The sequence below is a fragment of the Telmatherina bonti genome (genome assembly GCF_933228915.1).
Source record: "Telmatherina bonti genome assembly, chromosome: 5".
NCBI lineage: Eukaryota > Metazoa > Chordata > Actinopteri > Atheriniformes > Telmatherinidae > Telmatherina > Telmatherina bonti.
In genome coordinates, this window is record NC_136623.1 from 33541600 (window position 1) to 33565368 (window position 23769).

At 41.9% G+C, this 23769-nt stretch overlaps 1 protein-coding gene across 1 annotated transcript in view; it reads left to right on the top strand.

The window, feature by feature from the left end:
* The window catches only part of zfpm2a (zinc finger protein, FOG family member 2a), a gene marked incomplete at its 3' end in the record, with an annotated part of 116701 nt that overhangs the window by 49046 nt on the left and 43886 nt on the right, over window positions 1-23769 (top strand). The window contains exons 4-5 of the mRNA XM_079241235.1: window positions 5696-5820; window positions 22602-22713. Coding sequence (XP_079097361.1) covers window positions 5696-5820; window positions 22602-22713 — 237 coding nt within the window. The remainder of the gene's footprint in view (window positions 1-5695; window positions 5821-22601; window positions 22714-23769) is intronic.

Below are 23769 nucleotides of genomic sequence, written 5' to 3' on the forward strand. Positions count from 1 at the left end.
TGAATTAAATCTGTTTAATTCATTCCTGTCTTTGCGCATCAAGAAGCTAGCAAGCTACAATAAAGAAGAGATTACAAACTGAGTGTATATCCTCTAATTTAATGTATAATGGACCATTTTACATTTAGCTTCTTTTGCTGGGTACCTTAGATTAGCTTGAAATTTACAGGCTAGCTTGCCTCTGTTCAACAGAAACATCTACCTTCAGGTTACCTTCCAGCTAATAGCTAATATACAATAAAAGCTAATATATGCTCACACACCAAAAACAGTCTTTACTTTAACAGTTGTTTTTCCCCAGCAATAAACAGCCGTGTTAGTTGCCTAGTGTATTATAAAAATAAAAAGTACTTATTTGGCATAACAATGCATTTGGCAAAACTTCAGCTATATAGAGTATTCCAGTATTAGCGCTTTAGCAGCTTTTTGCAAAACTCTGTTTCTCTAGCAGTTTGCCTTTAAAGTCTTTTGGACTGAAGGAAAAACCTAAATAATGTCTATGTTGTGAAGGAAATGGATATAATTAAGACTCTAGCTCAGCACTGAGACTGCAGTGCTATAGATGGACATAGTGTGAGCATGAGTAAAATGTGGTATTTTTCTCTGAAATGGCCTTTAATATGTCAAGAAATCATGTTGAATACTTTAATTTATAGCTATAGTTTTATGAATTCAATATTTTGTGGGCATGTTTGCACCAAGATGCTCAGAATCTTCCATCTCAGCGACCCCACAGACCCCACAACCCCCTGCTTAGCCTCTGTGGAGTGTCACAGCTAAAATGCCCTAATCCCTTTGGCTTGTTTAATTCTTTCCCCCCAAGCTGGCTACCGCCTGAAAACAAGTGTGACCTGAAGGGGTGAATCCCTCACCACCACCACCACCAAGTATCTGCCTCTCCTCCCAGCACTCCCTCCCCTCCCTCCTCATATAAACCAAACTCATGGTTGCCTGGAAACTTGCTCTCCAACAACCTCACCAGTTCTCCCCACGGCTCAGGGCCACATCCAGCCACGTCTAGGCCGCTGGGTTGGGGGGTAGAGGTGGCTGAGGAGAGGGTGACGGAGGGAGATGAGGTGGTGCTGCTGGTGTGGGGGTCCTCCACTGTATTAAAACAAGTGCCTTTCTCAAAGATAATAGTGTGGGCTGCAGGTTATAAATGATGCATTTTGCTCACTGGGACCTGATAATAGCAGTTTGGGTAGGAGGGGGAGAAAGTTCATCGCTCTCTTATCAAAGCTTGGTGACATTTCTCCTTCAGCTGTAAAATTTCATATCACATATCTGCTTTAAAGATGTGGCACCTTTTGTTGAACCGATACAGTGCTTTTCATTTCACCCAATATGCCTCTCTCACGGTATATTAATTTATAGCCCATTTGCTGGCCCTATAGCACGGCCTATCAGTGGAGATGACTGGGATTCAGTAGGACATCTGTGAATTGCCACACACAGGTTATTGAACTTTGAACAGCAGTAATTTATTTGCTTTGATTCAAAGGCGCTGCTTGATATCAAGAGGGATCGTCTGCTGTGTGAAGCTCAAGCACATTTTCCCTCTTGTCTGCACTCTCTGCGTTTTCCTTCAGCATCCACCATCACTGTTAACATACACACGACCTCTGAAAAAAGGTGAAGTAAAACAAAGATAGGGTTGGTAATCAGAGTATTTTTTAGGCCTGCAGGCAATTTCTTTGCCTTGAGTCGAGTTCTTTCAGATAGTTGGAGAAGTTAAATTTGAGTTGAAAACACCTCAAGCAAATCCAGCTGCTTTAAATGTCCGTATCCTGTCTGGAGCTAATGATGCCATTCATAATTTATGTCTTGACTATAGATTATTTAAATAACATACTTATCTTGTCTTGATGTAGAATAATTAAAAGATTTACTGTGAAATGTTTTTAAGTTTTATTATGTATATGAGTAATAAAAATCAAACCAAGACAGTTAGCACTTCTCATAATTTTATATCCACCCATACTGTACAGGTTATGTGCTGCACAACATCAATATTTTTTAATGAATTCTCCTTTTGATTGTATTGTGTAGCGATACAAAACATGATATCTTAGATCTGAAGGTAAACATCACATAGCTCACATAATAAGGATCGGTTAGAAGCTAATAGAGTGTATTTTGTGAAATAAAATATTTCTAACAATGTAATTGGAAATGAAAGGAGAAAATCACTTGTTAAGGGACTGTTGTATAGTGCTTCATTACATCTAATAATATCATTCAAAAGTATAAAGTGGGAGTTCATCTCTCTGTCTTCCAGTGGTTCACACCCATTTATTTTTTGAATTGTGGCAGACTGGCATCCTGCCACTGAGAAACTCATTAGCTTTCAGTCGAATAACATTGAAGGGAGAGGGACTCGGATCTCGGATTCTCTGCACCGTAAGAGAAAAGAAAAGCAGGACACACATGCACACATGAAAAAAAAAAAAAAAAGAAAGAAAAAAAACAAACAGATGCCATCGTGGAGCATCTTGGGTGTTATCTGAGGAGGATCTCTCCACACAAAGGGACATTCATTGGTCTGCCAAGTATCTGTGGAGTGCAGGAACAAACCCTAGACTCTAGCGACAGATGATGATCTTATCGAGGGAGGGGTGAAGGGTAGGAGGTGCCGGTGGTTTGGGGGAGGGGGTGGGGATGGTAGAGGGTGAAGGTGGTGGAGAGGTTTTGGTTGGGATTCAGAAAAGGGGGGTATAGCTCTTGGGCCATATCATAGACCCCATTGCCAAAAGCGCGGTATTTAAGCAATGGATGATGAGGAACGCTGAAGAGAGAACACAGGCGCTGGATTTGTTAAATCTCCTAATAGCCTGTTATGAGCTTTCCTCTTGGTTCAGTTTGCTGTTTGCAATTTGACGGGTTAAACACTGTGACTTTTATATTTCTTCTTAATTTGTCTGTAATGGGAACAGGTAATGGAGCTGGGATTTGGGGTCTTGTGTAAAACTGACTTACCAATGTGACATAAAGATATTTTCCCACTCTAATTACAAGTTGGTAACTAAACATGTAAGTTATCGGGCCTATACATATACTTTTTGTATATGTATTTACTTTTTTTGTAAATATGAATAAACCTGTGAATTCTCATAAAGAACATGCAGACAGTCCACAAAGGGAACTCATTATTCATCCATGGGTTTTTTTTATTTTGTAGAGATCTTCCACTGCTATCTGCAACAGATGTGACAAGCCATCTGTGAGCCAAGGTCCTCAGGCAACATTTGGTATGAGATGCACACAACTGGCACCTAGACATGGTGGACCACAAACTACACAAATTGAATCGTACCCTCTTTACACCCCCTCCCTCTTGCATCTACACTACCAGTTACCCCCCCCTTTTTTTGTACTGCAAGCATGTAACCCTGAACAGAAAGAAGAAAAGAAAAGGAATCAGAGTTTTTGGCTGGGGAAGGCTCGAGCTGTGAGTCAAGCGGGGCTAAACAGGAAGTTGCATCCAAGCGGTTAAAGGCCGTGGGTCTTATCTGAGGACAAACAGAATGCATCAAGCGGTGGCTGTTGCTCTCAGTGATGACGGCCAGCTGTGCACCAATGTTTAATTATTTCTCTGTAATGAGCTTACCCACCTTCCACTGCAGCACCATGAAGACAGCATGCAACTGCAGGAGCAAGGGAGGGGGGCAGAGGATGCAGAGGGAGGGTAAGGATAAGATAAAGCTGCAAAGAATGTTTCATTTATAAGGCATTTCCGAAGCTATGCAATCATTCTAAAATATAAATAAACGTTTAAACCATGTGCTTGTGTTTCACAGATGTTTTAATCTGCATTTCACCAGTTTTTATGATGGGTGACATTTACCTTGTATTGTTACAGGGATGACCACCATTGATGATTATATGATCAGTGGGGTGTCATTTGTACGCTAAAAGTAGTCTTGATCATGTTTATACATGCAAAGCAGCACATAAGCACATATTTCCATACAGACAGGTACAATAGCACAGTGCAGATACACGGTTGATATTTACAGAGTAGACTGGAGCTGAATAGGTCATTGTACCACAAACACGTCAGAAAGTTCAATGATCACTGCAGTCCATTCACCATGAAACCAGTGCCCCGAATTGTTCATTCTTTCACATGTTAACAAACAGGTTAAAAGACACAACATGTGTATCTTTTGTTAGCCTAAAAATGCTGTGTGTGCTGTAGGCTACAATACTGAGCTAAAATAGCTTCTGTTTTTTAAGCAGGGTTTGTTTTATGCTGAAAAGTAATAACAGAAGAGAAATAATGTTGGACAACTAAAACATATGAGACAAGACAAAGATACGCCTCTTTTATGTTAGCAAACAAGTGAAACATGTGTTGCCTTTGTTAGCATAATAATCTTATGTGTTTGCAGTATTTTTGGGGTTAGAAGAATTTTTTTAGCAGGTTTGTTTTATGCTGCAGGGTCTTAACAGAGAAGAAATAAATATCCTGTAAGTCATGTTTGGTTTTTCCAAAGTCACACCAGTTAACAAACAAATTTTAAAAAAAATGCTAGCATCATGCTACTCTTATTAGCATTGTGTCACTTATTACCATGTGACTAATAAAATGTCACAATGCTAGCAACATGTGTTAGCATCATAGCACTTTGTGCTAGTATGCTGGGCTTGATAAACTTATTTTGAATAGGTTTGTTTTATACTAAAGAGTGATAACATAATAGTCCAAAACATATCTCTGACTTACTAAAGCCACATATTTTAATAAACTGATTAAAAGACACAGTTCTCCAATAGCATGCGTTGGTATAACGCTGTGTGTTAGCGTTGTTTTCTGGACTTGGATAGCCCCTTTATTTTTTTTAGCAGGTTTGTTAAAAGCTGGAAGAAGAAGAGTCCGAACACATATCTTTAACTTCCCAAAAGATTAGCCCAGTCACATCTAGAGGAGTCCTCAAACATGACTCACTCAAGATAAAACTATTTTTTTAGAGTTTGCTGAACTTTTTCAGAAAGTTTATGAAAGATTGGACCTTTGGTTATAGATGTCTGAATCACCAGACTTTCACCAGACTCAAGTGTTGTCAAGGCAACTAGTCTGAAGTGTACAGCCGAGAGCTGCGAACATTTCCTTTGTGACACACACACACACACACACACACACACACACTCACAGACAAGGAAAACATCCTTCTCTGTAAACTAAGTCACAGCCTGTCATGAGGTTTATCATAACTCTTTGATTAATCACCATCCCGAAAAGTACACTGAATCTAAGCGATAAGATAGCTGTGGGTGTCAGGGAGGTGAGCACCGGTAGTACTAACAGTGCTATCCGGCCCCGCTGTTAATTAACTGGAGCTCTGCAGAGCACTAACAAGGGCCCTGCCTTCCTGGAACAACAGAAATAGGCCTGCCAGTAGCTGCTCTCACCAGTGAGCCTGCACTGTCTCACAGAGATAATCTCCACACAAGACACCTTTCAAGTAAGGTTAGCGCACCAGGAGTCTGAGGAACACCATCAGATGGATGCTGGCTTGATTTGCTTATCCATTTTGAAAATGTTTTGCTGTAGCAGGGTTTTGACTCAACAATAAGATCCCACATGTAAGTGTAAGGGAAAAGGGCAATGAATAAATGTCACTGTGATTTGATGTGGAACTTGTGTGCTACAGAGAACCATCGCTGACAACTTTGGATACTGATGTGTTTTCAGGAGAGCTGGATGCGTTCCTTAAAGATGGCGAGCGTCGGATTCACAGCCGGCAGCAGCTACCTGTAGGGACAACATGGGGCCCCTTCGAAGGCAAGATCGAGATGAGCACTGACACCACTGCACTGGTAAGTTTTCCTTTTGCTTAACTACTGAATAACTGTATGTTTAGAATAAAAGATTAAAGCTGGGGTATGTAATGTTGGGAAGCTAGCAAGATTTGTGGCACCCTGTCTTGGCTCCACCCCCTCTGGTTTCGCTCCTTGAATGATCCAAATTTTTTTTATTACCTCCGCCAAGGAGGTTGTGTTTTTACCAGCGTTTATCTGTTTGTTTTCAAAATAACTTAAAAAGTTATGGATGGTTTATAATTAAATTTTCAGGAGTCGTTATGAACGTGAAAAGGAAGGAGTGATTTAATTTTGGTGGTGATCCGTTTGGATCCAGGAGTTTTTTTTTTCAAGGCCATGGCGGAGGTTTGCGCTCTCCGAGTGCTTTTGTAGTTCGCAGCTTTTTCCACCAGCGATTTTTTCTTTCTCGGCTGTTTAGCAGGAGGAGGCAAATGAACCAAAATCCTTCCTGCATTTTCTCAGCCATGTTTGCCTTCCGACTTTCTTCTTCTCTACTTTGTATTTTCATCCTAACACGCTGTTTATATGCAGGGTGTGGCTTTCAGGTATGTGCTGCTGGAGGGGGAGGAGGGAAGCTGGGAGAAGAAGCTTATGAAATATAAGAAATGAACAACTTCAGTTCGGTCCGAACATTTGGATTGGTCAGAGTTTCTACAGATTTACAGTAAACTGAGGGGTCTAACTATACTTCTTATTGTTCATGATTACAGGATGTATAGGCTACTATCAGGACGAGGAACCAGTTCACTCAAAGTAAAAAAAAAAAAATGTCTCTGAGCTAGATTTCCTACCCCAGCTTTAACAGAAAAGAAACTGAAAAGATAGATCTGATCTGCAGAATGCAATAAATTTCTGCTTTGTGAACTTATTTTGCAAAGCATCCAGTCTCAGGTACGTAGATAGGACCCGAGTCATCCGGTCAAAGTTTCTGCAAGAAGCATTTGGTTTCAGCAATTTATGAATGCTTGACTTTAAAATTTACAACTAAATATCCAACAGCTGTCTGATCAAAGCAGAATAAATATAGGAATTGTAATAAATCAGTGTTGAAATTATGGAATAGATGTAGCAAATAGCAGGTTAGTCTCTAGTTTAGATTTAACTAAAAAAAAAAAAAAACTTCCATGCAGACATCAGTGTCACAAATTCTATTTGCATGCTTCATGATGTGTTGCAAGCTAGAAGATAAGTGATTAAATATGCAATTTAAATAAAGACTGAAGTAACCTCCTCTCTGTACTAGCCATGTTAACATGATTGCTAGAAAGTCCTACATCAAAACCATATTAATAGCAGCCTTTGTGACTTTCGGACCTACCGAGGTAAATCTCAGAGGATCCAACTGAATCCCAACATTAGGCTTTTGAAGCGCATCTGTTTTAACTATTTAATCTGCACATTATAAGACAAAACATTTTAATTGGTGGATTTAGAGCTTGAGCCACGCTTCAGTTGAATGAAGTCACAATTCATTATTTTTGACGTTACCCTGCACACAGCAGCTTTATATCTCTAGTTTCAAAGATCCCAGCAGAGGCTTGTGCTGACCTGCTGCTCTGGTGGAGTGACAAGTCCTTCATGGGTTTGATCTTCCATTCTGCATTTGGATTAATTAAGAAATTCCCATTAAAGTCATAAGCAGCCTGGCATTCATCCTGTTAGGACACATAAGGAAAAGTCTGTGAGGATTTCAGACTCAGAGGCCTCCTTTTTTCAGATTCCTTAAATGCATAACTTTATTAAATCATTTCCAGGGCAGTTTTGACTGTTTTCTAAGCTCTCCTTATAATTTTGAAGTCATCAGTGGCTTTATATAACTCAGGCTGTATTATAGCCATGAAATATGGCTTCTCTCTGAGTAAAGCCAGTTATCCTTGGGTGGAAAACGTGAATTGACAACACCTCAAGTTGCTTTCCAAACGTAATACACCCCCATCTTTTTTTCTCCAGCAATCGGCGCCTAAATTTCCCAGAGAGGCATTCAGAACCAGCCCTAAGCCGTCCAGCAGACATTCATTCAAGAGAATCTTCCTGGATTGTGTTTGCTTGAACGTTTTCAACAGACACCAATTTAATGAATTCGTCACAATACCTGCTGAATGAGATGCAAAAAACTGATTGTTGCTCTTGGCAAGAGTGATAAGTTCTGAACTAACTACCCTCTGAGGAATTCATCACTGTTTTCTTTTCCTTTTTTCTTTTTTTTCTGACTGAGCAGGTGCTGGTCATCACCTGTAATAGGCTGTGGAGGAGTCACAGAATATGCCAAACCTCCCTCGCAATTAAAAGCAGAGGAAGAAGCTCTGCCTTTAAGGGTCTCATGTGTGTCTATTCTCCAGGGAGGCCTCTCAATGCTTTGCGGCTTGGCCTTCTCCACTCTTAAGTTTCATCTCTCAAGCCGTGTTCAGGCTGTTAGCAGCTTCTCACTATCTCTTATTAAAGGCTAGGTCAACCCAGCCGGCGTTTTTTGTTTAACTGAGCCTCCTTTTATTGTTCGGTGTAACTTTTCACTTTGTTTCTTAGACGCTGAATAAGCCAGAAACTTCTCAGTTGTTGTATTTTACGCACCACGAGGGAATCATCTAGTTTACAGTGGCATAGTTTTACTTCTTTCTTTTTTTAATAAAGCCTCTAGTTATCAAACTGCTGCCTCGTTAAACATGCAGCCTTTGGCGAAATTCCCTAATATAGTGCACTATTTATCTCAGTTATTTCAGTGGGAGGTCGGGGGAGTTGCGCAAATCTTCAAATGCAGACAAATCAAGACAAGAACAAACCCAGATGCCTCACCTGGAGAGGGAAAAGTTGAAATAACAAGTGTGTGTGTGTGTGAGGAGAGTGAGGGGAGAGAGAAGAGGAAAGCCTGGCTAGTTTTAATACGTGTCCAGGCGGTCAGTGCTGCAGAGCTGGGTCAGAAGGCAGTAGAGAGCGTCTGAGGGAGAAATAAAGGCTCATTGCTTCAGGGGTCTCTACCTCTGCTAGGAGGCGCTCTCACTCATTCTTATGAAGTGTGACCTCCGTAGACTATTAAATCTCCTTTTACTCTCTTAGTTTTTTTTTTTAAACCACAAAGGTGAATGAATTATCCGAAGGCAGCCAGGTATGTGACACGAGTGACACCTCTGTCAGGCTGGAAACACACGACCCACTGGTGAGATATTGATATGCCCTCCTTGAAATCAAACATATTTTATCCCTCCATTCAGACACATCGTTTAAGATGGGACTTTTTGGAGGTCAAGCTATTTTTTTTTGAGCCGCTTCGTACGGCGTGCAGCGTGCAGGTCTGTTTCTCAATCCCTGGCACGCCGCCCAGATAGGGACTAAAGTGTAATGACTCCTTAAAGTGGCTTACTGTAAATAATGAAATTACTGAGAATTTAAGCAGCGTTTGCATTAAAACTGGACAGCAGAAGCACCTTGGCACACAGAACCGTTCAGGAGAAAATTGGGTTTGACTGGACTCTGGGGAGTGGTACTGTGGAGGTAGAAGGATATAAAGAGGAGGGAGGTGTCCCTGGAGGCAGCATATGGGGGGGTTGGTGTCCGTTGTGGCCCATGGGTTTGGCCGCTGGTGGACGACAGACTTTAGAGGCGAAGCGAGTGATGGATGATGCTGAGAAAAGAACGGTGAGTGGAGCGTTTCCTACAGTTGTCCAGGCAGGCTTTGAAAGAGAGGTGTAAAGCTTGGAAAAGAGAGTGAAAAGAGATAGAGGGAGTCAGAAAGAGAGAGAGAGAGAGCATGAAAAACAGAAGGGAAAAAGCATGACAGGAAATCTGGGCATCTGCAGGACAGAGATAGGGTCACATCTCGACCGTTTATCAAAGAGGAAAGCAGATTTCACAGCTGATGGGTCTCCGTGGCAGGTCTGTAGACCCCAGGGGCTCAGCTTGGCATGGGGGACAGGAGTTGTAGTTATTGCTGCTGCAGACCTGTTAGCACAATCATGTTGCACTGTCAGCTTCATATGCCTGGTCTTAGTGAGCTAATTTTAGACGCTCTTCACCCTTCTGTATTTCCCGAAAAGATAATAAAAGAGTTTGGATGGGAGTTGAAGTTTCAGCCTTGGAAGGAGCAAGTCATGTGAGCTGAAAACAGAGTAACGGTCCCGGTCAGAGCACTTCTTAAAGCAAACAAAGACAAGAGAGGCAAAGTCAGAGCAAATTACAGACAAAAAGACAAAGAAAAAGAGAAAAAGAGCTAATAGTTACGGTGGTTTTTCCCCACTCCGTTCCTCTCTCCTCCCTGCCTGACTGATGGAGCTGCCACTGTGCCGTCTCATCCCTCACTTCTCACACTGATCAATCAGACCATTAGACTCCAATTACAGCCGGAGCCCCGGCGCAGGTGAGCGACGAGCACATTCACCCGGGCTGCCGACGATGCCTCCACCCCGGCTTCCTCACACTCTTTCAAATTAACGCAAATTAATAGTGACACTCAGACATAAATGTCTGCAAACGGGGGGCTAAATTAACAGTCTGGGTCGAAGCTATTGAGTAGCAGGTGTCTTTTAAAGGCGGTAATTACCTATGCTGGACAGAACCGGGAGGAGAAGGTAACCCGTGGTTTGCCTGGAGTAACAGGCCTGGCCCCGGTGAGCCTGGCTTCCATTGTAGGTGTTAATAATTGATTGGGAGGCAAGCTATTAATGAGCAGCAGATTTAGTGCTGTGTTGTAAATGTGTGTTGATGAGGGTGTTGCCGCCTCTTGTACAATGCCATACCAGTGCTAATTACTGGGGCTTAGTCAAGGTGCAACTGTAATGAGTCTGGATTCAATAGAATTCTGCTTGTTATGTGTTTTGAGGCCCTTTTAGTGCAATTAGAAAGTAATTGAAACACATAAAAATCTCTTAATTCCAGATTCATATCTCTCAGCCTTGTCGTCTATCTTAGTATTGTTGTATTAGCACAAGATGCTGTGAGCACAGGACCTATTCGAAGCCAGTTACCTGCAGCTTACAGGGAAATAATAAGAGTCTAAAAGCGCTGCTGACTAATTAAGGATAACATTTTAGTAACCTCTTAGTTGAATCCTTAAAGTGGACGTCATATTTCCAAAACTAAGCAAAATTTGAGATTATTCTGTCATTTTTTTCCATGTTCTGTCATAAAACCAAGCCTAATTTAATTATTTTAAATCACCGGAGTTTCAGAGCTTCGCATTCCTCCATAGCATGCGGTAGATATTCTCATGTTAATACATATGCACCATGTGTCCACGTCTTTGAGTCTACAAGCGCTTAAGTGTGTGTTTCAGGTCTTAGTGTTTGTGAGCGTGCTGGTGTGTGGGAGGGCATGAGCACAGACAGTGTGCTGCTTTTGGCTGTGAACAGAGAGCTTTAGCTTGTAGACTACAGAAGAGCGAAAATGTCAAGATACTGTCCTAATTTTCACCTGGGACAGAGAGAGAGGCAGAGGCTGTCAGCCGATGGAGTGTGATTATTGTGTAATTTAGTACAAGGGTAGGAATATGGTCTTGTGCAACCAAAACCTGCTCCAGAAATTATTCAGACCATCACTCAAGCCATTTATCTCAGCCCCTTTTGCCCACCCTCTCCCTCCACTATGTTTATTGTTAGCTACCCCTAAACTTTAACAAGTGGTGGCGGATTTTTCTGTTTCAGAAATTATATTTTTCTTCTTGTCATTGCTTCATTAATCAAGAGGAGGCATTCTGAAAAATGTTTTGTTTTGGAGGCTGCAATCTATTTTGTGTGTGTGTGTGTTGTAGTTAATCTGCGCCCGTGGCAGGTTTCCCCTCCGAAACGCAGCGCTAAGCAGCGGTATCGCAGGCCTATTGTTGTAGCCTCTGTCATAGCAAGGAGAGCCTGATGCAGGCCTGGGCTCGCCTGATAAGGAAAAGAGGATTCAACATGGCTGGAAAGGAGAATCAGTGGGACTTGAGAGTGGAGTACGGATGGGGCAGATGCGCTCACACACACACGAAAGTACACACATACATACATACAGATTCACACAAACATACAGACCGATGCACACGTACACAGTCGCACATGAGCCGACGCACACACACAAATCACCGCCACCATCACACTGGCACATGCCCAGGCAATTATTTACAGTAACATCCAATTACATATGCAAGAAGGCACCCCAGGATAGGACCTCTCTGTAGCATAGCTGCTAAATCACGCATGCACATGCACACAACATCAAATATGCATGCACACAAACAAACAATCCATTTAACTAAAAAAGAAAAAAAAAAAAGCTGAGATCTAAACATTTTCCTTTATGTTTGTATTTAAAGGTGGCCTTTGCTTTCCATCTGAAAGTCACACCGCCTTGGATATGGTTTAAAATGTCCAACATTATCAGAACTAACAGGATTTGAATTTCTGTGTTGGACGCACAAATAATTTTGGCAGCGAGAACGTGGCTTCATCTAATGAAATAATGGGCCCAAATTTTAGGCGGAGAACCAATTTGTGATTGCATGCATCAATTATTTCTTGGGTTTAAACCAGTATCAGAGCTGGGGTCTCTTCAGATGGGTAATATGGTAATTAGCTGGCCTGCTTTTCATTGCTTGGTGTCATCCATATATTTATCGATGGCATTATTGATGGTTTTTCATGTCCCTAAATGAAAGGAGGAAACATCCAAGAAAATTCTGTTGAAGAAGACCCTTTAATCTGTTTTTTTTTCCTGTATAAAACAACCATTTTCTCTGTTTTTGACTCAGATAATGATGTAGAATGCAAAAACATAATATATATAAAGACACAAACACACGTTTTTTTTTTTTCTTTCTTTTTTTTTTTTAATGTTGCTCCAGCCTGAAAGTTTAGTGAGCATAGCTGGAACTCATAGCCGCCCACATTAGCCGCAAAGCACTCAGTCCAGTCAGCTAGTCAGAGCTATTACAGCCACAGCTGAGCTCCACTGTTTGAGAGATAATACATGGTTGACTTGATCTACAAGTGAACCTGACATTTTGCTGTCCTTACATCACAGCACAACTACCCAAACTGATATGGCAGGTCCTCCGATAAGCAGAGCAGGACTCACTGATTTGCTTTGTGTTCATTTTCCAGTAATGGCTGCACAGTTTCCTCAAACATGCCAACGGTACAGTGACTACATCAAAACACAAACACAAAGGAGGTGGCCATTTACAGCATAATTCTCAGCACATTTTGAGTTGGAAGTGTCATCAAAAGTAAAAATATCTCACTCTCAGTTTATGAACAGTAAGTGGAGTATTTTTTTACATATGGAAATAATTACGTTCAGCGTTGAGAGGAACACTACTGGATAAAAATTTACTTCTAATTCCTCATTACTCATGCCAAAGACCTTAAACCTGCAGGTTACAGAGAAATAATAACAGCAAAAAGAGCTGTTTACTAATTAGGTACAACATTTTGGTGCTTTCTTAGTTTATATTCCTTAAAGTAAACATTATATTTCTTAAACCAAACTCAGTTTTACATCTAAATGTCATTAATCCTGTTTATACCTATATCTTTGTATTTTTTTTACATTTTAAAGGAAAATATTGTACATTTCACTCCCTACAACTGTAAGCAGCCACTTCAGTAAACACAACAGTAGGACAGAATATACTGCAATAATCATTATGCATTGATGATGGCAGCAGAATATTCTGATCTCTGAAAGCCACGAAACACACACATTCAGAATATAGATCGAGTACAAGAAACGTTTATTTATTTGCAACTTACTGTTGCCATATGGAGAGTGATGCATTTATGATATATGTGTCTATTAATATATAAATAATTTTAACTGTCACTCTAGGATGCATGTAGTTCGAACTATTTAGTTTGTGATTAATTATATTACAATGCATTTAGCACAAAATAATAAAAATTCATAATGATTATGAGTTATACATCCGTATAAATAAAAGTTTATACATGTAAGTATGTCTCTGAATCCTTTGGTCAACCTGCACTCTCTTCCTGTTTTCTATGCGGAACAAAACCTCTGTTTCAGGTGCAAATAAGCAACTATGTGAAAAAAAAAAAAAAAATCCCTGTTTAGTTGTTTAAATCCTGCTGATGAAATTCCTCGTTCAGTAGTTTGTTAAACAGAATCAGCTGAATCAGACGGCACGAACCCCAACAGATATTCTACTGTAAGTGTAGCAATTCAATTCAATTCAATTTTATTTGTATAGCGCCACTTCACAACGGTGTTGTCACAGAGGACTTTACATACACAAATCAACATACACATCATTTCAAGCCAATTCATACATATCCTATCATAGAAACCAACTGATTGCATCGAGTCATGATTTCGATCCAATCCCCCATCCTGAGCTGCACGAGGCGACAGTGGGAAGGAAAAAACTCCCCTTTAACAGGAAGAAAACCTCCGGCAGAACCCGGCTCAGGGAGGGCAGCCATCTGCCTCGACTGGTTGGGGTGGAGACGACAGGAAAGACAGATCAACATTTACAACTGCACTTAATCAGGTAGACTTGCGGAAAAAAGCAGACACAGACTGTCGTCATCCTCCAGCAGTCACTTCAGTCGGGGACCAGTAAAGACTGGAGGCCTCAGGCTGCAGATCCTGGGGTAGGGGGGGTGGTCCAGTCTTCACACATGCAGGGCTCTAAGGGTGATGTCCCTTACCCCCCCCCCCCCCCCCCCCCCCCCCCCACCTTTTTACAAGCTTTCTGGATGATTGCTGCTATCCCATCGGGGACAGCAAACTGTCACACTGGGGAGATGTATCTGCATGCTCATGGTTACTATATGTTGTAAGCATCCACCAACAGCTTGATATGAACATTAACATTCATGAACAAGTGTTCCATTCAGGATAGCATAAGTCACACACTATCACATACACACTTATCTGGAGAGTTTTATGAATGTGAATGACTGCTGGCAGCAGATTTGGGGAGATGCTTCTTCACCTGTGATCCGCTCGGCTTCGGGAGGCAACAAATAAGCCTCAGTCTTTCCAGAAGGATAGTCTGACAGTTAAGCTCCGAAGTCTTCGCACACATCGCCTCGTATTACAGCGCGCAATATGGCTTCCCTAATGAACGGTTATCCTTCGCTTCCATTCACATCAGATCTCAAATGCAGCAATGGCACAAGAGGAGGAACAAGAAGGAGGAAGAAGCCAAAATAAAGAAAAAGTGAAACAAAGCTGAGTGGTGCCAGCTGCTTTGCCATCTGTCACTGTCACGCCTGTAATTTGCGATAGTATGTTGAAACAAGTTTCTTGCGAAGTGCTGAAGATTATCGTCGCTTGTTTTCATTTGCATGCCCCTGATAGTCCTCTTGGTATTCCAGTGCAAAGTAAGTTTGGAAGCCTTGCTGACCGCTGACCAGCCCAGGAAAAAATCCTCTCCTCGTCATCTCTTTTTAGAGAAGTTTCCGTTTGAGCTTTTTGTTGAGAAACTCAAGATCATATGTCACTTACAGCAAAATATGAATGGTCGCGATTAGAAATTTGGACCGGCTCTGGGTTGCCTCTTTGAAGAGGGATGGCCAGCCTACAGGGATGCGAACCCCTGCTGGTGGACCTTGATAAATCCTCCCTGTCCCCTGTCCTGGCCTTAGCCTTCTGATCTTCAGCCTAGTTGGCTCCAAGCCTACCAAAGACAAAACCTAGTCAAAATGACTCCGGATGGATGACCAACCAAGCAGAAAAAAAAAGCCAACCTGCTGACAAAAAGAAAAAAAACAAAAAAAAAAACCAACAAAAAACAACCAAAAGAAAAAAGGTTTGCATTAAAGATAAGAAAGCTGATAGGTCCTAAAGGGGAGATGAAGGTCTGGACAGTGTCCATTCTCTCCCCGGTGGTCCAGCAGTGCCTCATTAGATGGATGTGTATGAGTCTGTCAAAGCAGGAATATTATACCACAGGGTTGTCAGCAAACTAATTGGGTAACAAAGACCATTTCCAGCTCGAAAAACCCATCTTTAAACAGTCCGCGTGCTGAGCCTCTGATAAGAGAGTTCAAGTCTAATGCGTTTAGTGAGGGGCAAGTTCACCATCTTTATCTTATTTACTTAACTTGGTGTAAATATGTTGGTCTTTTACAGTGGATTTGGTAACACTCCGTTTTTCTTACGTGCATGCAGGGATCAAACCAGCGAGCAGTGCAGCAGTGTTGCTAATCACACATACCTTTGTTTGGGCCATTATACTGTTTAATATGTTCCTTCCCTTTCTTCCTAGCCTCCGCTGATTTTTTTTTATTTTTTTTTATGTCTTGTATTTCTGACTGTGTTTGCTATAATTATTATTTTGAACACTAGGATATATTTAGAGCTCAGTTTCTGAACTAGTAGAGGAGTTCAGGATCAGAGAGTCTCCTGAAATATAAAATCACATACAGTAGATGCCATTCTAATGCATCATGAAATTTCTAACTCCAGCAGCGAAGAGCAGGGAGTTCAAAAGAATATTAAAATCCAATACCTAAAGGGGGGGCACCATGGTTTATCTTAAGTCAGGGGCTTTATTCAAGCATCATGCCTTCTATTTCATTGTTTGTCTTTATTTACTGCCTCTGACTGATCCTAGTCTTCCATGTGTGGTTATGAGAGCAGGGATTTGTTGTGACCTCATTGACTGATTGACTCCTGTGCTGCCATTTCTTCCTCTTTGAAGAAATCCTGTGTCTGCATGTTTATTCCTAACAGAGGAAAAAGGGAGGATCTGTCCAGAGAATACGCCACCTGGCACCTTGACCCCCAGGGGCCATGGTAATATCCATACAGGTGAACATTACTGGCTCGAGGTTCCCTATTATGTTCCCTCACACAGCACCTTGCCGCTCGGGGAGTCAGACTTAACTTACATGCAAAAGATCAAACAAGTTCTCCCCCAATTGAATTCAAATGGAAAATTTGGAGTAATTCAAACAGGGAGTAGTGAAGCGACGAGGCTGTTCTGTCTCCTGACCAAAGCCAAACACAAGAAAAGCACACATGCATTTGCGCGCTCTACCTCCAAGACATGATTAGGTCCTGCAGGACATGCATTACATATTCGGCTTCCTCTTGTTTACAGCTTTGGATAGTTCCAGGGACATAAGCTTTTGATGTAGCATGCAGTTGTGAAGTTGAGTTGGATATTTTCGGGTACAAAACAAGTGAGTTTTGTTCCGGATGGAAGCTGAAGGGTTTGGGAAAGAGGGGGAAGGAATAATATAAGAGATGTACATGTGTTCAACTAAAGGAAAAAAATATTAGAGAAGATAAGAAACAAAAAGGAAGATATTTACTATGGAGAGGAAGTTAGGAGAAGACTGTCAGAAGAAAGAAAAAGAAGGGAAAGAAAAGACGGCAGGGTGCAGAAAGGGCGCTTCTTGTCTTCAGGGCAGGTACAGCTTAAACTAAACTGTTTGGGTTTAGAGTTGGAGCACCTCAGTGTGCCTGAAGGTCCTGAAGAATAGAGGATGGATGGTGCCCCCCCCCCTCCTCCTCATCCTCCCCTTCCTCTTTCTGTATCTCCATCCTTTAATACACACTTCTCTTATTTTACAAGCCGAAGATTCAATTCAAAAGAAAAAAACTTGTTTAGATTTACTATTTATAATTAAGCACTCCTTCTTAAACAAAAAAAGGCCAAAGTTTGATTTTTATGTCTTTAAAAAAGAGCAACAGAACTCACGGTCGTCATGCAAAACCACCCATAGTCAGAATAAATCCAACCACTGAGCAATTCAACACCCTGAAATAAGTAGTAGCTAATGCAGCACATGAACTTTGATGCTTATAGTCCAGTCAGCAGGATAAAAGGTGATTTAAATGAGAAAATATTTATTCCTCATAGCGGCGCCATGATAGCAGCAGCCAAATAAAGGCACATGCGCACAGTGATGGGTGTCCCTTTAAAGATTCCGGGAACAGCGGTGACTCTCTCAATTTAATCGATTTTAAAATGAAAAGTCAATTTAACAAAGTTGAAAAGAGAAAGATGGGCTAAGGGAAGAAAAAAGCATTCTCTTGCACTCAAGCAGTAAACTAACTGCCGCACAGAGCAGGCAGAGATTTCAGCTGAATTATCTCCCACCTCACATTTGCTCTTAGGCAAGCAGTTTAAAAGCCAAGCGATTGAGCCAGTGATCCAATTTGAAATGCAGAAATGATTAGAGCAGCTTGCCTCATTTCATATCGAAATTCTCTGATTTATGACAGGGCACCAGCCAAGATCTATCTCTAAAGGGAATTAGTGTGCAATTCCTGCATATTTCTGTTATTTAGTCTCCCAATAGCAGATGCTATAGCCCTAGAGAGAAGGGGAGAGTGGGGGGAGAGAAATGAATGAAAGCAGTATGTAGGTATCTTTTCATTTCAGGAGATGTAGCTGTGGCCATTTAGACGAGGAGAAAATGACACAAAGGCAGACTTGAAAAATGGAAAGTATTTCCCACTTTATGTAGGATGTTGACAGAGACTGTTATTTCAAGTGCAATAATAAGAATATATATGCAGCACCTAGTTAAGCGTATACACAGCCGTTACGAATGGTGGGAGGACACACAGGGCGAGCTTGGCTTTGGCTGTTTTATTCAACAAAAAAAAAAAAAAAAGACCCTTGCAACTCATCCATCCTTGAGGCTAAGAAAATATTAATACGCAGAGCGATAACGAGGGCTAGAGGAAAATCTTCCTTAATGAAATTTCCAGTTGACCACATGCAATTTGTTTCATCGCAGTGAACAACTAATTGCAATGGACGTTATCAAGGTGTGAGTGTGCTGTCTGCTGTAAACTGGCTGGTAAAACAGGTACAAATCCTTTATCCTCACTCCCATGTTAGAAACAGAGAGCACGTAAACTTGACATAACCCATACGTTTTTATTGTGCGCGTGTCTGTTTGGGATTGAGTGTTGTGTTCTGGTATCATTAACAAAAACAGAACACGGAGCTTCAAAATGACTTCCCGGGGTCAACACGGTCGATTCAGACTGCATGTAGAGCCGTTTAGCTGCTGTTTCTCTGGGAAAGTAAGGCTGCTTTCGCACCAAGTGGGTGTTGAAAAGCCGAATGCGTAGAGCCAGGGAATGTCTTGATATATTCAGACTGAGTGGTTTTGATCTCTCAGTTGTCTAAATCCTGCAGCTGCGGGATCAAGACGGATACAGTGCCAGTTGGTGACCTTGGTGATGAGAAGGGGGGGGGAGGCCGTGGGTGTGTGCGATGAGGAAAATAATCATTCCCACCCAAGGTCTGTATCGATTTCACCTGCCCTGACCATGAAGCGGGTTAAGAGTAGCCAGTGGTGGTGAAATGGTCAGCGGTGATATCATTAGCTCGTTGTTTACACAGGGAAGCAGGGAGTTAGAGGAAGGCTGAGTGTCACAAGCCACTTTCTTCTTCACCTCCTTCAGCTGATCAGAGGATCATGGTATCAAGGAGGGATTAGTAGCGACTTGGGATTTGTGTGATTGGTTAATTTATTGCGGTGATGGCAGGTCTTTCATCTATGGCAACATTTAATCAGCGCAGCCACAGAGGCTATTACAGGTTAGCTCCTTTCTGGAGTCAGTCTGGCTGTGCCATCAGCTCTATCACAATTCCCCTGAAATTTCCAAATTATCTGGAACAGGCTTTAGCTTCTCAGTAATAAAAATTAGAACAGATTCCTGATAGAAGCTTTTGCTCACACAGGGCCAATTATAAATAGGACAGCCCTGACTTGGAAGAGGGAAAAGGGGAAAGGGGAAAAAAAAAAAAATCCAAGGTCTGAGAGATGTGCGAGGAACTTATCGTTCAGCCCCTGATCCAAATCCGTGTGGCTGAAAATTTATATTAGATTTTATCACAGAGGCCTAAGTCTAGAAAAATCAATGAAGGTTATCTTTTATGTTGCAGCAACTTGTGGAAATATTGATTTTCATTTTATAGCGAATTTGGAGCATCAGTTTGTAATCACTTCCTCGCTGACTACACTGTTTTGCTCGCTGTATCTCTTACACGAGCAACGGTAACAGAGCTCAGAGAGGAGGGAGAAAAAAAGAAAAACGCCGGGAGAGTATTGAAACCACTGGAGTGAAGGCAGAAGGTGGATAAACCAGAACAGACTACACAGAGAAGGAGGCCTGGGTGGTGGTGGGGAGGGGGTTTACAGGCTCTGACAGGGATGATAGTCTGTAAACTGATATTACAGACTGTATCTGTATAAATGCCACAAACAGTTAGTTGTTTGGGGATATTATTCTTTATTATCTCACTTGTTAATCCTGAAATAAAACTATCATTTTAATAAAAAAAATACAAAGTTGAGATTGTTTACTTGTAAACTAACGAAAAGGGGTCGGTATATTTTTCCGTCATGGTGCAGCGGTGGACCGGAAAAAGCCTCCATACGTCACATCCCCCCCGCTTGTGTGACTGCAGCGGGACGGAGGAGTTTGTTTCCATAAATCCGGTTCATCGTGCATGCAAGCCCTCGCTCCGGGCAAATTGTAATTTTCTGCCTGTCAATCTGCATTTCTTCTGGCTTCGGCCACTTAGGCCAACTGATCCAGTTATACTAATGTTTTCATTTGCATCTGCAGACGCTCCTCGCTGCAGTGACGCCACGGCGTCTTAATCCCAAAAATGTTGCGTGCGCTTCGTCGTGTGCGTGTCTTTGTCTTTGAGGCGGCTGGTACATGTAGCATGCTTACAAAGCAGATATTACGATAGATGCTTTATGCAAATGCACATTTAGAAAGGTGTCCTTGGTTGTTTGCTGCTCAGTTTCCAACAAAAAGGAACCAAAGAAAACAGAGACAGTGAGAATTAAAGTGCTTCCTGACAAGGATCTGGAAAGTTTCTGCCCCAGCAGTAAATAAAGCAAAGGTTGCCTTTGCTGCCATGAATGTAACAAATTTCATGTGACTTCTAACAGCGGGAAGATATCTCATTAACGTGATATTTTGTCTCTGTTGGCTACATTAAGAGCAGCTGGAATATCATGAATTCCCAGAGGCACAGAGGGATGGCAGAGAGGCCTCTCGCCTCTGAATAAGAGATGGCTCCAGTCTGGAGATCTGAGAAAGGGTTAATCTGATTCCCATTTCAGATTGTCGTCCTAGCAACAATCAGCCGGTCTGCTCTGCTCCTTTGACAGGGGTGTGAGATTTTCAGGTTAGCCTGATAGAAGACTTCATTGTGAGGCTAATTTGAAATGTGAAATCGCGGATGACTTAAATTACAGAGGTCCTCTCTCTTTCTCATCTGCTGCCAGCGCAGGATAAGAAGATGCCAGGAGAAGGAATAAGAATATCAACAGACGCAATTTACTGTCTGTGTTTGATCAGTTTGCCGTTGCAGTTTGCCAGCGTGCAGAAAGAAATCTGCCTTTATATCCTGTCAGAATTAGTTTCCTTAATTTTTGCCTACAGAAGAGATCCTTATCAGCTCTCTGAAAAGTGCTTGCTATTTGTAAATAATGCGCTTTCAGAAATATTTATATAAATATATATAAAATCTGTCCTCCAGCCTTCAACTAGATCAAGTTCATGGAAAGAGACTTGGGTGGGTGGAGGAGTAGGAGGAGGAGGGGGCATGCAGGCACACTGCCGGAGCACAGCGCTCATCTCTTGTGCATATCTGTGCCAATTCAGACCTTTAACATGCTCAAATGACATTTGCATTTATCCTTGAAGGTTGTTGCCTTTTGCGGGGGAGAAGTAAGTGAAAAGTGCAGGAGAGGGCTGGTATTTTTCTGTTGCATTAGGCAGATGGACAGTGTCCTGTCCCCGGCTGCCTCATATGGGAGAAAAAAAAAGAAATGAAATGTCAAGATTGCGAACCCAACCCATTTTCTCTTGGCTAAACTATTTCTGTAACATCCTAATAAAGGGTGGGGGAGGTGGGGCTGCATGGTTCAAAAGGAATGGCCTGGAAATACTGACACTGTGGCTTTGAGTAATACACTACTGTACACAGCTGCCTAAGATATGACTATCAAGCAACCCCATCCTCAAACCCCCCTCTCTTCCCACACACCACAACACCACCAACACAACATTTTAAAAGAGATATAATAATATAAAAAAAACATGGATAAACAATGTGGATAAACAAAGCAAATGTGTCGGCGCTGCACCATGTGAATCTATTACAGAGGCTATTTCTCTCTACCCCCCCCCCCTTCTTATTCATTTATTTATCTTTTTTTTCTTGCAGAAGAAGAATAAAACTCCACATTTGACCTCTGACCAAGAAGAAAAATGACCTTACACACTCAGAATAATTTTCCAGCATATTATAAAAGCTCTAACCTCAATCGCCCTTTGAAATGGAGACTGATTCTTTAAATTCTTCCCCCGCTTGTTTCAGGAAATAGTGAGATGCTGGTGATAGCGAGGCACAATGTGCCCAAAGTTCACTGCAGAACACTCACTTCCTTCTCTCTGAAAGTCACCATCCTATTTATTTTCTTTTCTTTTTTTTTATGATTACTGGACACCTGGGGTATTCCTCGTAATCTGCACCATCAGATGCTGGATGGCTGGGTTCAGTTCCTCTGTTCTGATACAATGCAGGCTCCTGCACCCATTTGTCTTCACTCCAACCGCCACTGGACGCCTTTGTCTGCAGACCATCTCACACACACACACACACACAGAGAAAAAAACAGATTCTTCTCAACAACTGGGACTGTGCTGGACTCGAGCTGCGTGCTGTTTAGTTTCTGAAATTGTCTCTTTATGGCCATTCAGAGACGCGGAAGAGCGTAACTCAGTGGTTATTAATATTTCTTTAATCACCAAAATAAGCAAATGATTAGTGTTTGTTATCTGTCCTCGACCAGAAGACGAAGAGCACAGTCCCGGTGGTGCTGAGCGCCGGCCCCAGGTGGCTGCTGGATGTGACTTGGCAGGGAGCGGAAGACAACAAAAACAACTGCGTGGTGTACAGCAAAGGTAAGCAAGCAGCTCCAGCACGCTGTTATCTCCCCTCAGCGTGCAACGCCGCGCCACAATCCTCCATCCTCTCCTCTCCTGCCTGACTCTCCCTGTCTTTTCTTTTACTCTTTTTCCACTCCTCTTTCTCACTTCTCAAAGTCACAGACATTCACTTATATTTGCATGTTCACATTTACACAAGGACACATGCAACACACTCCCTCACAGCGTATCAGTTTTCTCATCAAAAGGATCGTTTATATCACTAAACTCTGATTAGGAGCTGAGAAACACCACTTGACACACAAAGTTAATGGTCTTTAGATTTCACAATGTAATTAATGTCCCTTTTTCCCCTTTATTAAACTAAGTGAGTGCCTATCTCTGGATAGATAGCGAGGAAAGCATAAGAGGAGATGGGTTTGCCACTTTGCTTCATTTGCTCCTCACTAACTCAGCTAAAATTCTGTCGTTTATCTTTACCACATCAGTGGGACTCATGTTACTCCCACTAGAGGAGAATTTACATGCATATATGTGGGGGGGGGGGGGGGGAAACACCAGCATCTCTGCTAAATATCCATGTTGCTTTTTGTTAAAAGTGACATGAAAAGCATAGAAACTCTGATGACCCACAGTCATGAAGATAAACTCCCCAGTCTGCAGCATTGTGATGAGCAAACCCTCATTAAAAGCTCCCATCGCAGATCAGTGGAGATTTCCGTTTATTTTGGAAGATGCGTGAACTGTGCACAGCGGTGACACCACCGTCTGGAGCGTCACTCCCCATGAAAGCACCCGGCTCCTTGCAGCTGTAATTGGGTGTTGACGGACGTTAACCAAAGAGACAGAGCAAAATAAATACGTAAATAAAGTTGTGTTTTTTGGATTCCAAAGGGCAAAGAGGAGGGGAAAAGGGGGGGGGGATCCATTTATCACTTTTCAAAAATGATTACCCCGTGACAATACCCCCAAAGCTGAAACGGAGCTTCTTCTCCCTCAAAGTGAATAAGTGGCAGGAGTGGGATTTGCAACCCGGATTTTCAGTCTCCCAATTCTCATCTACTAATCACT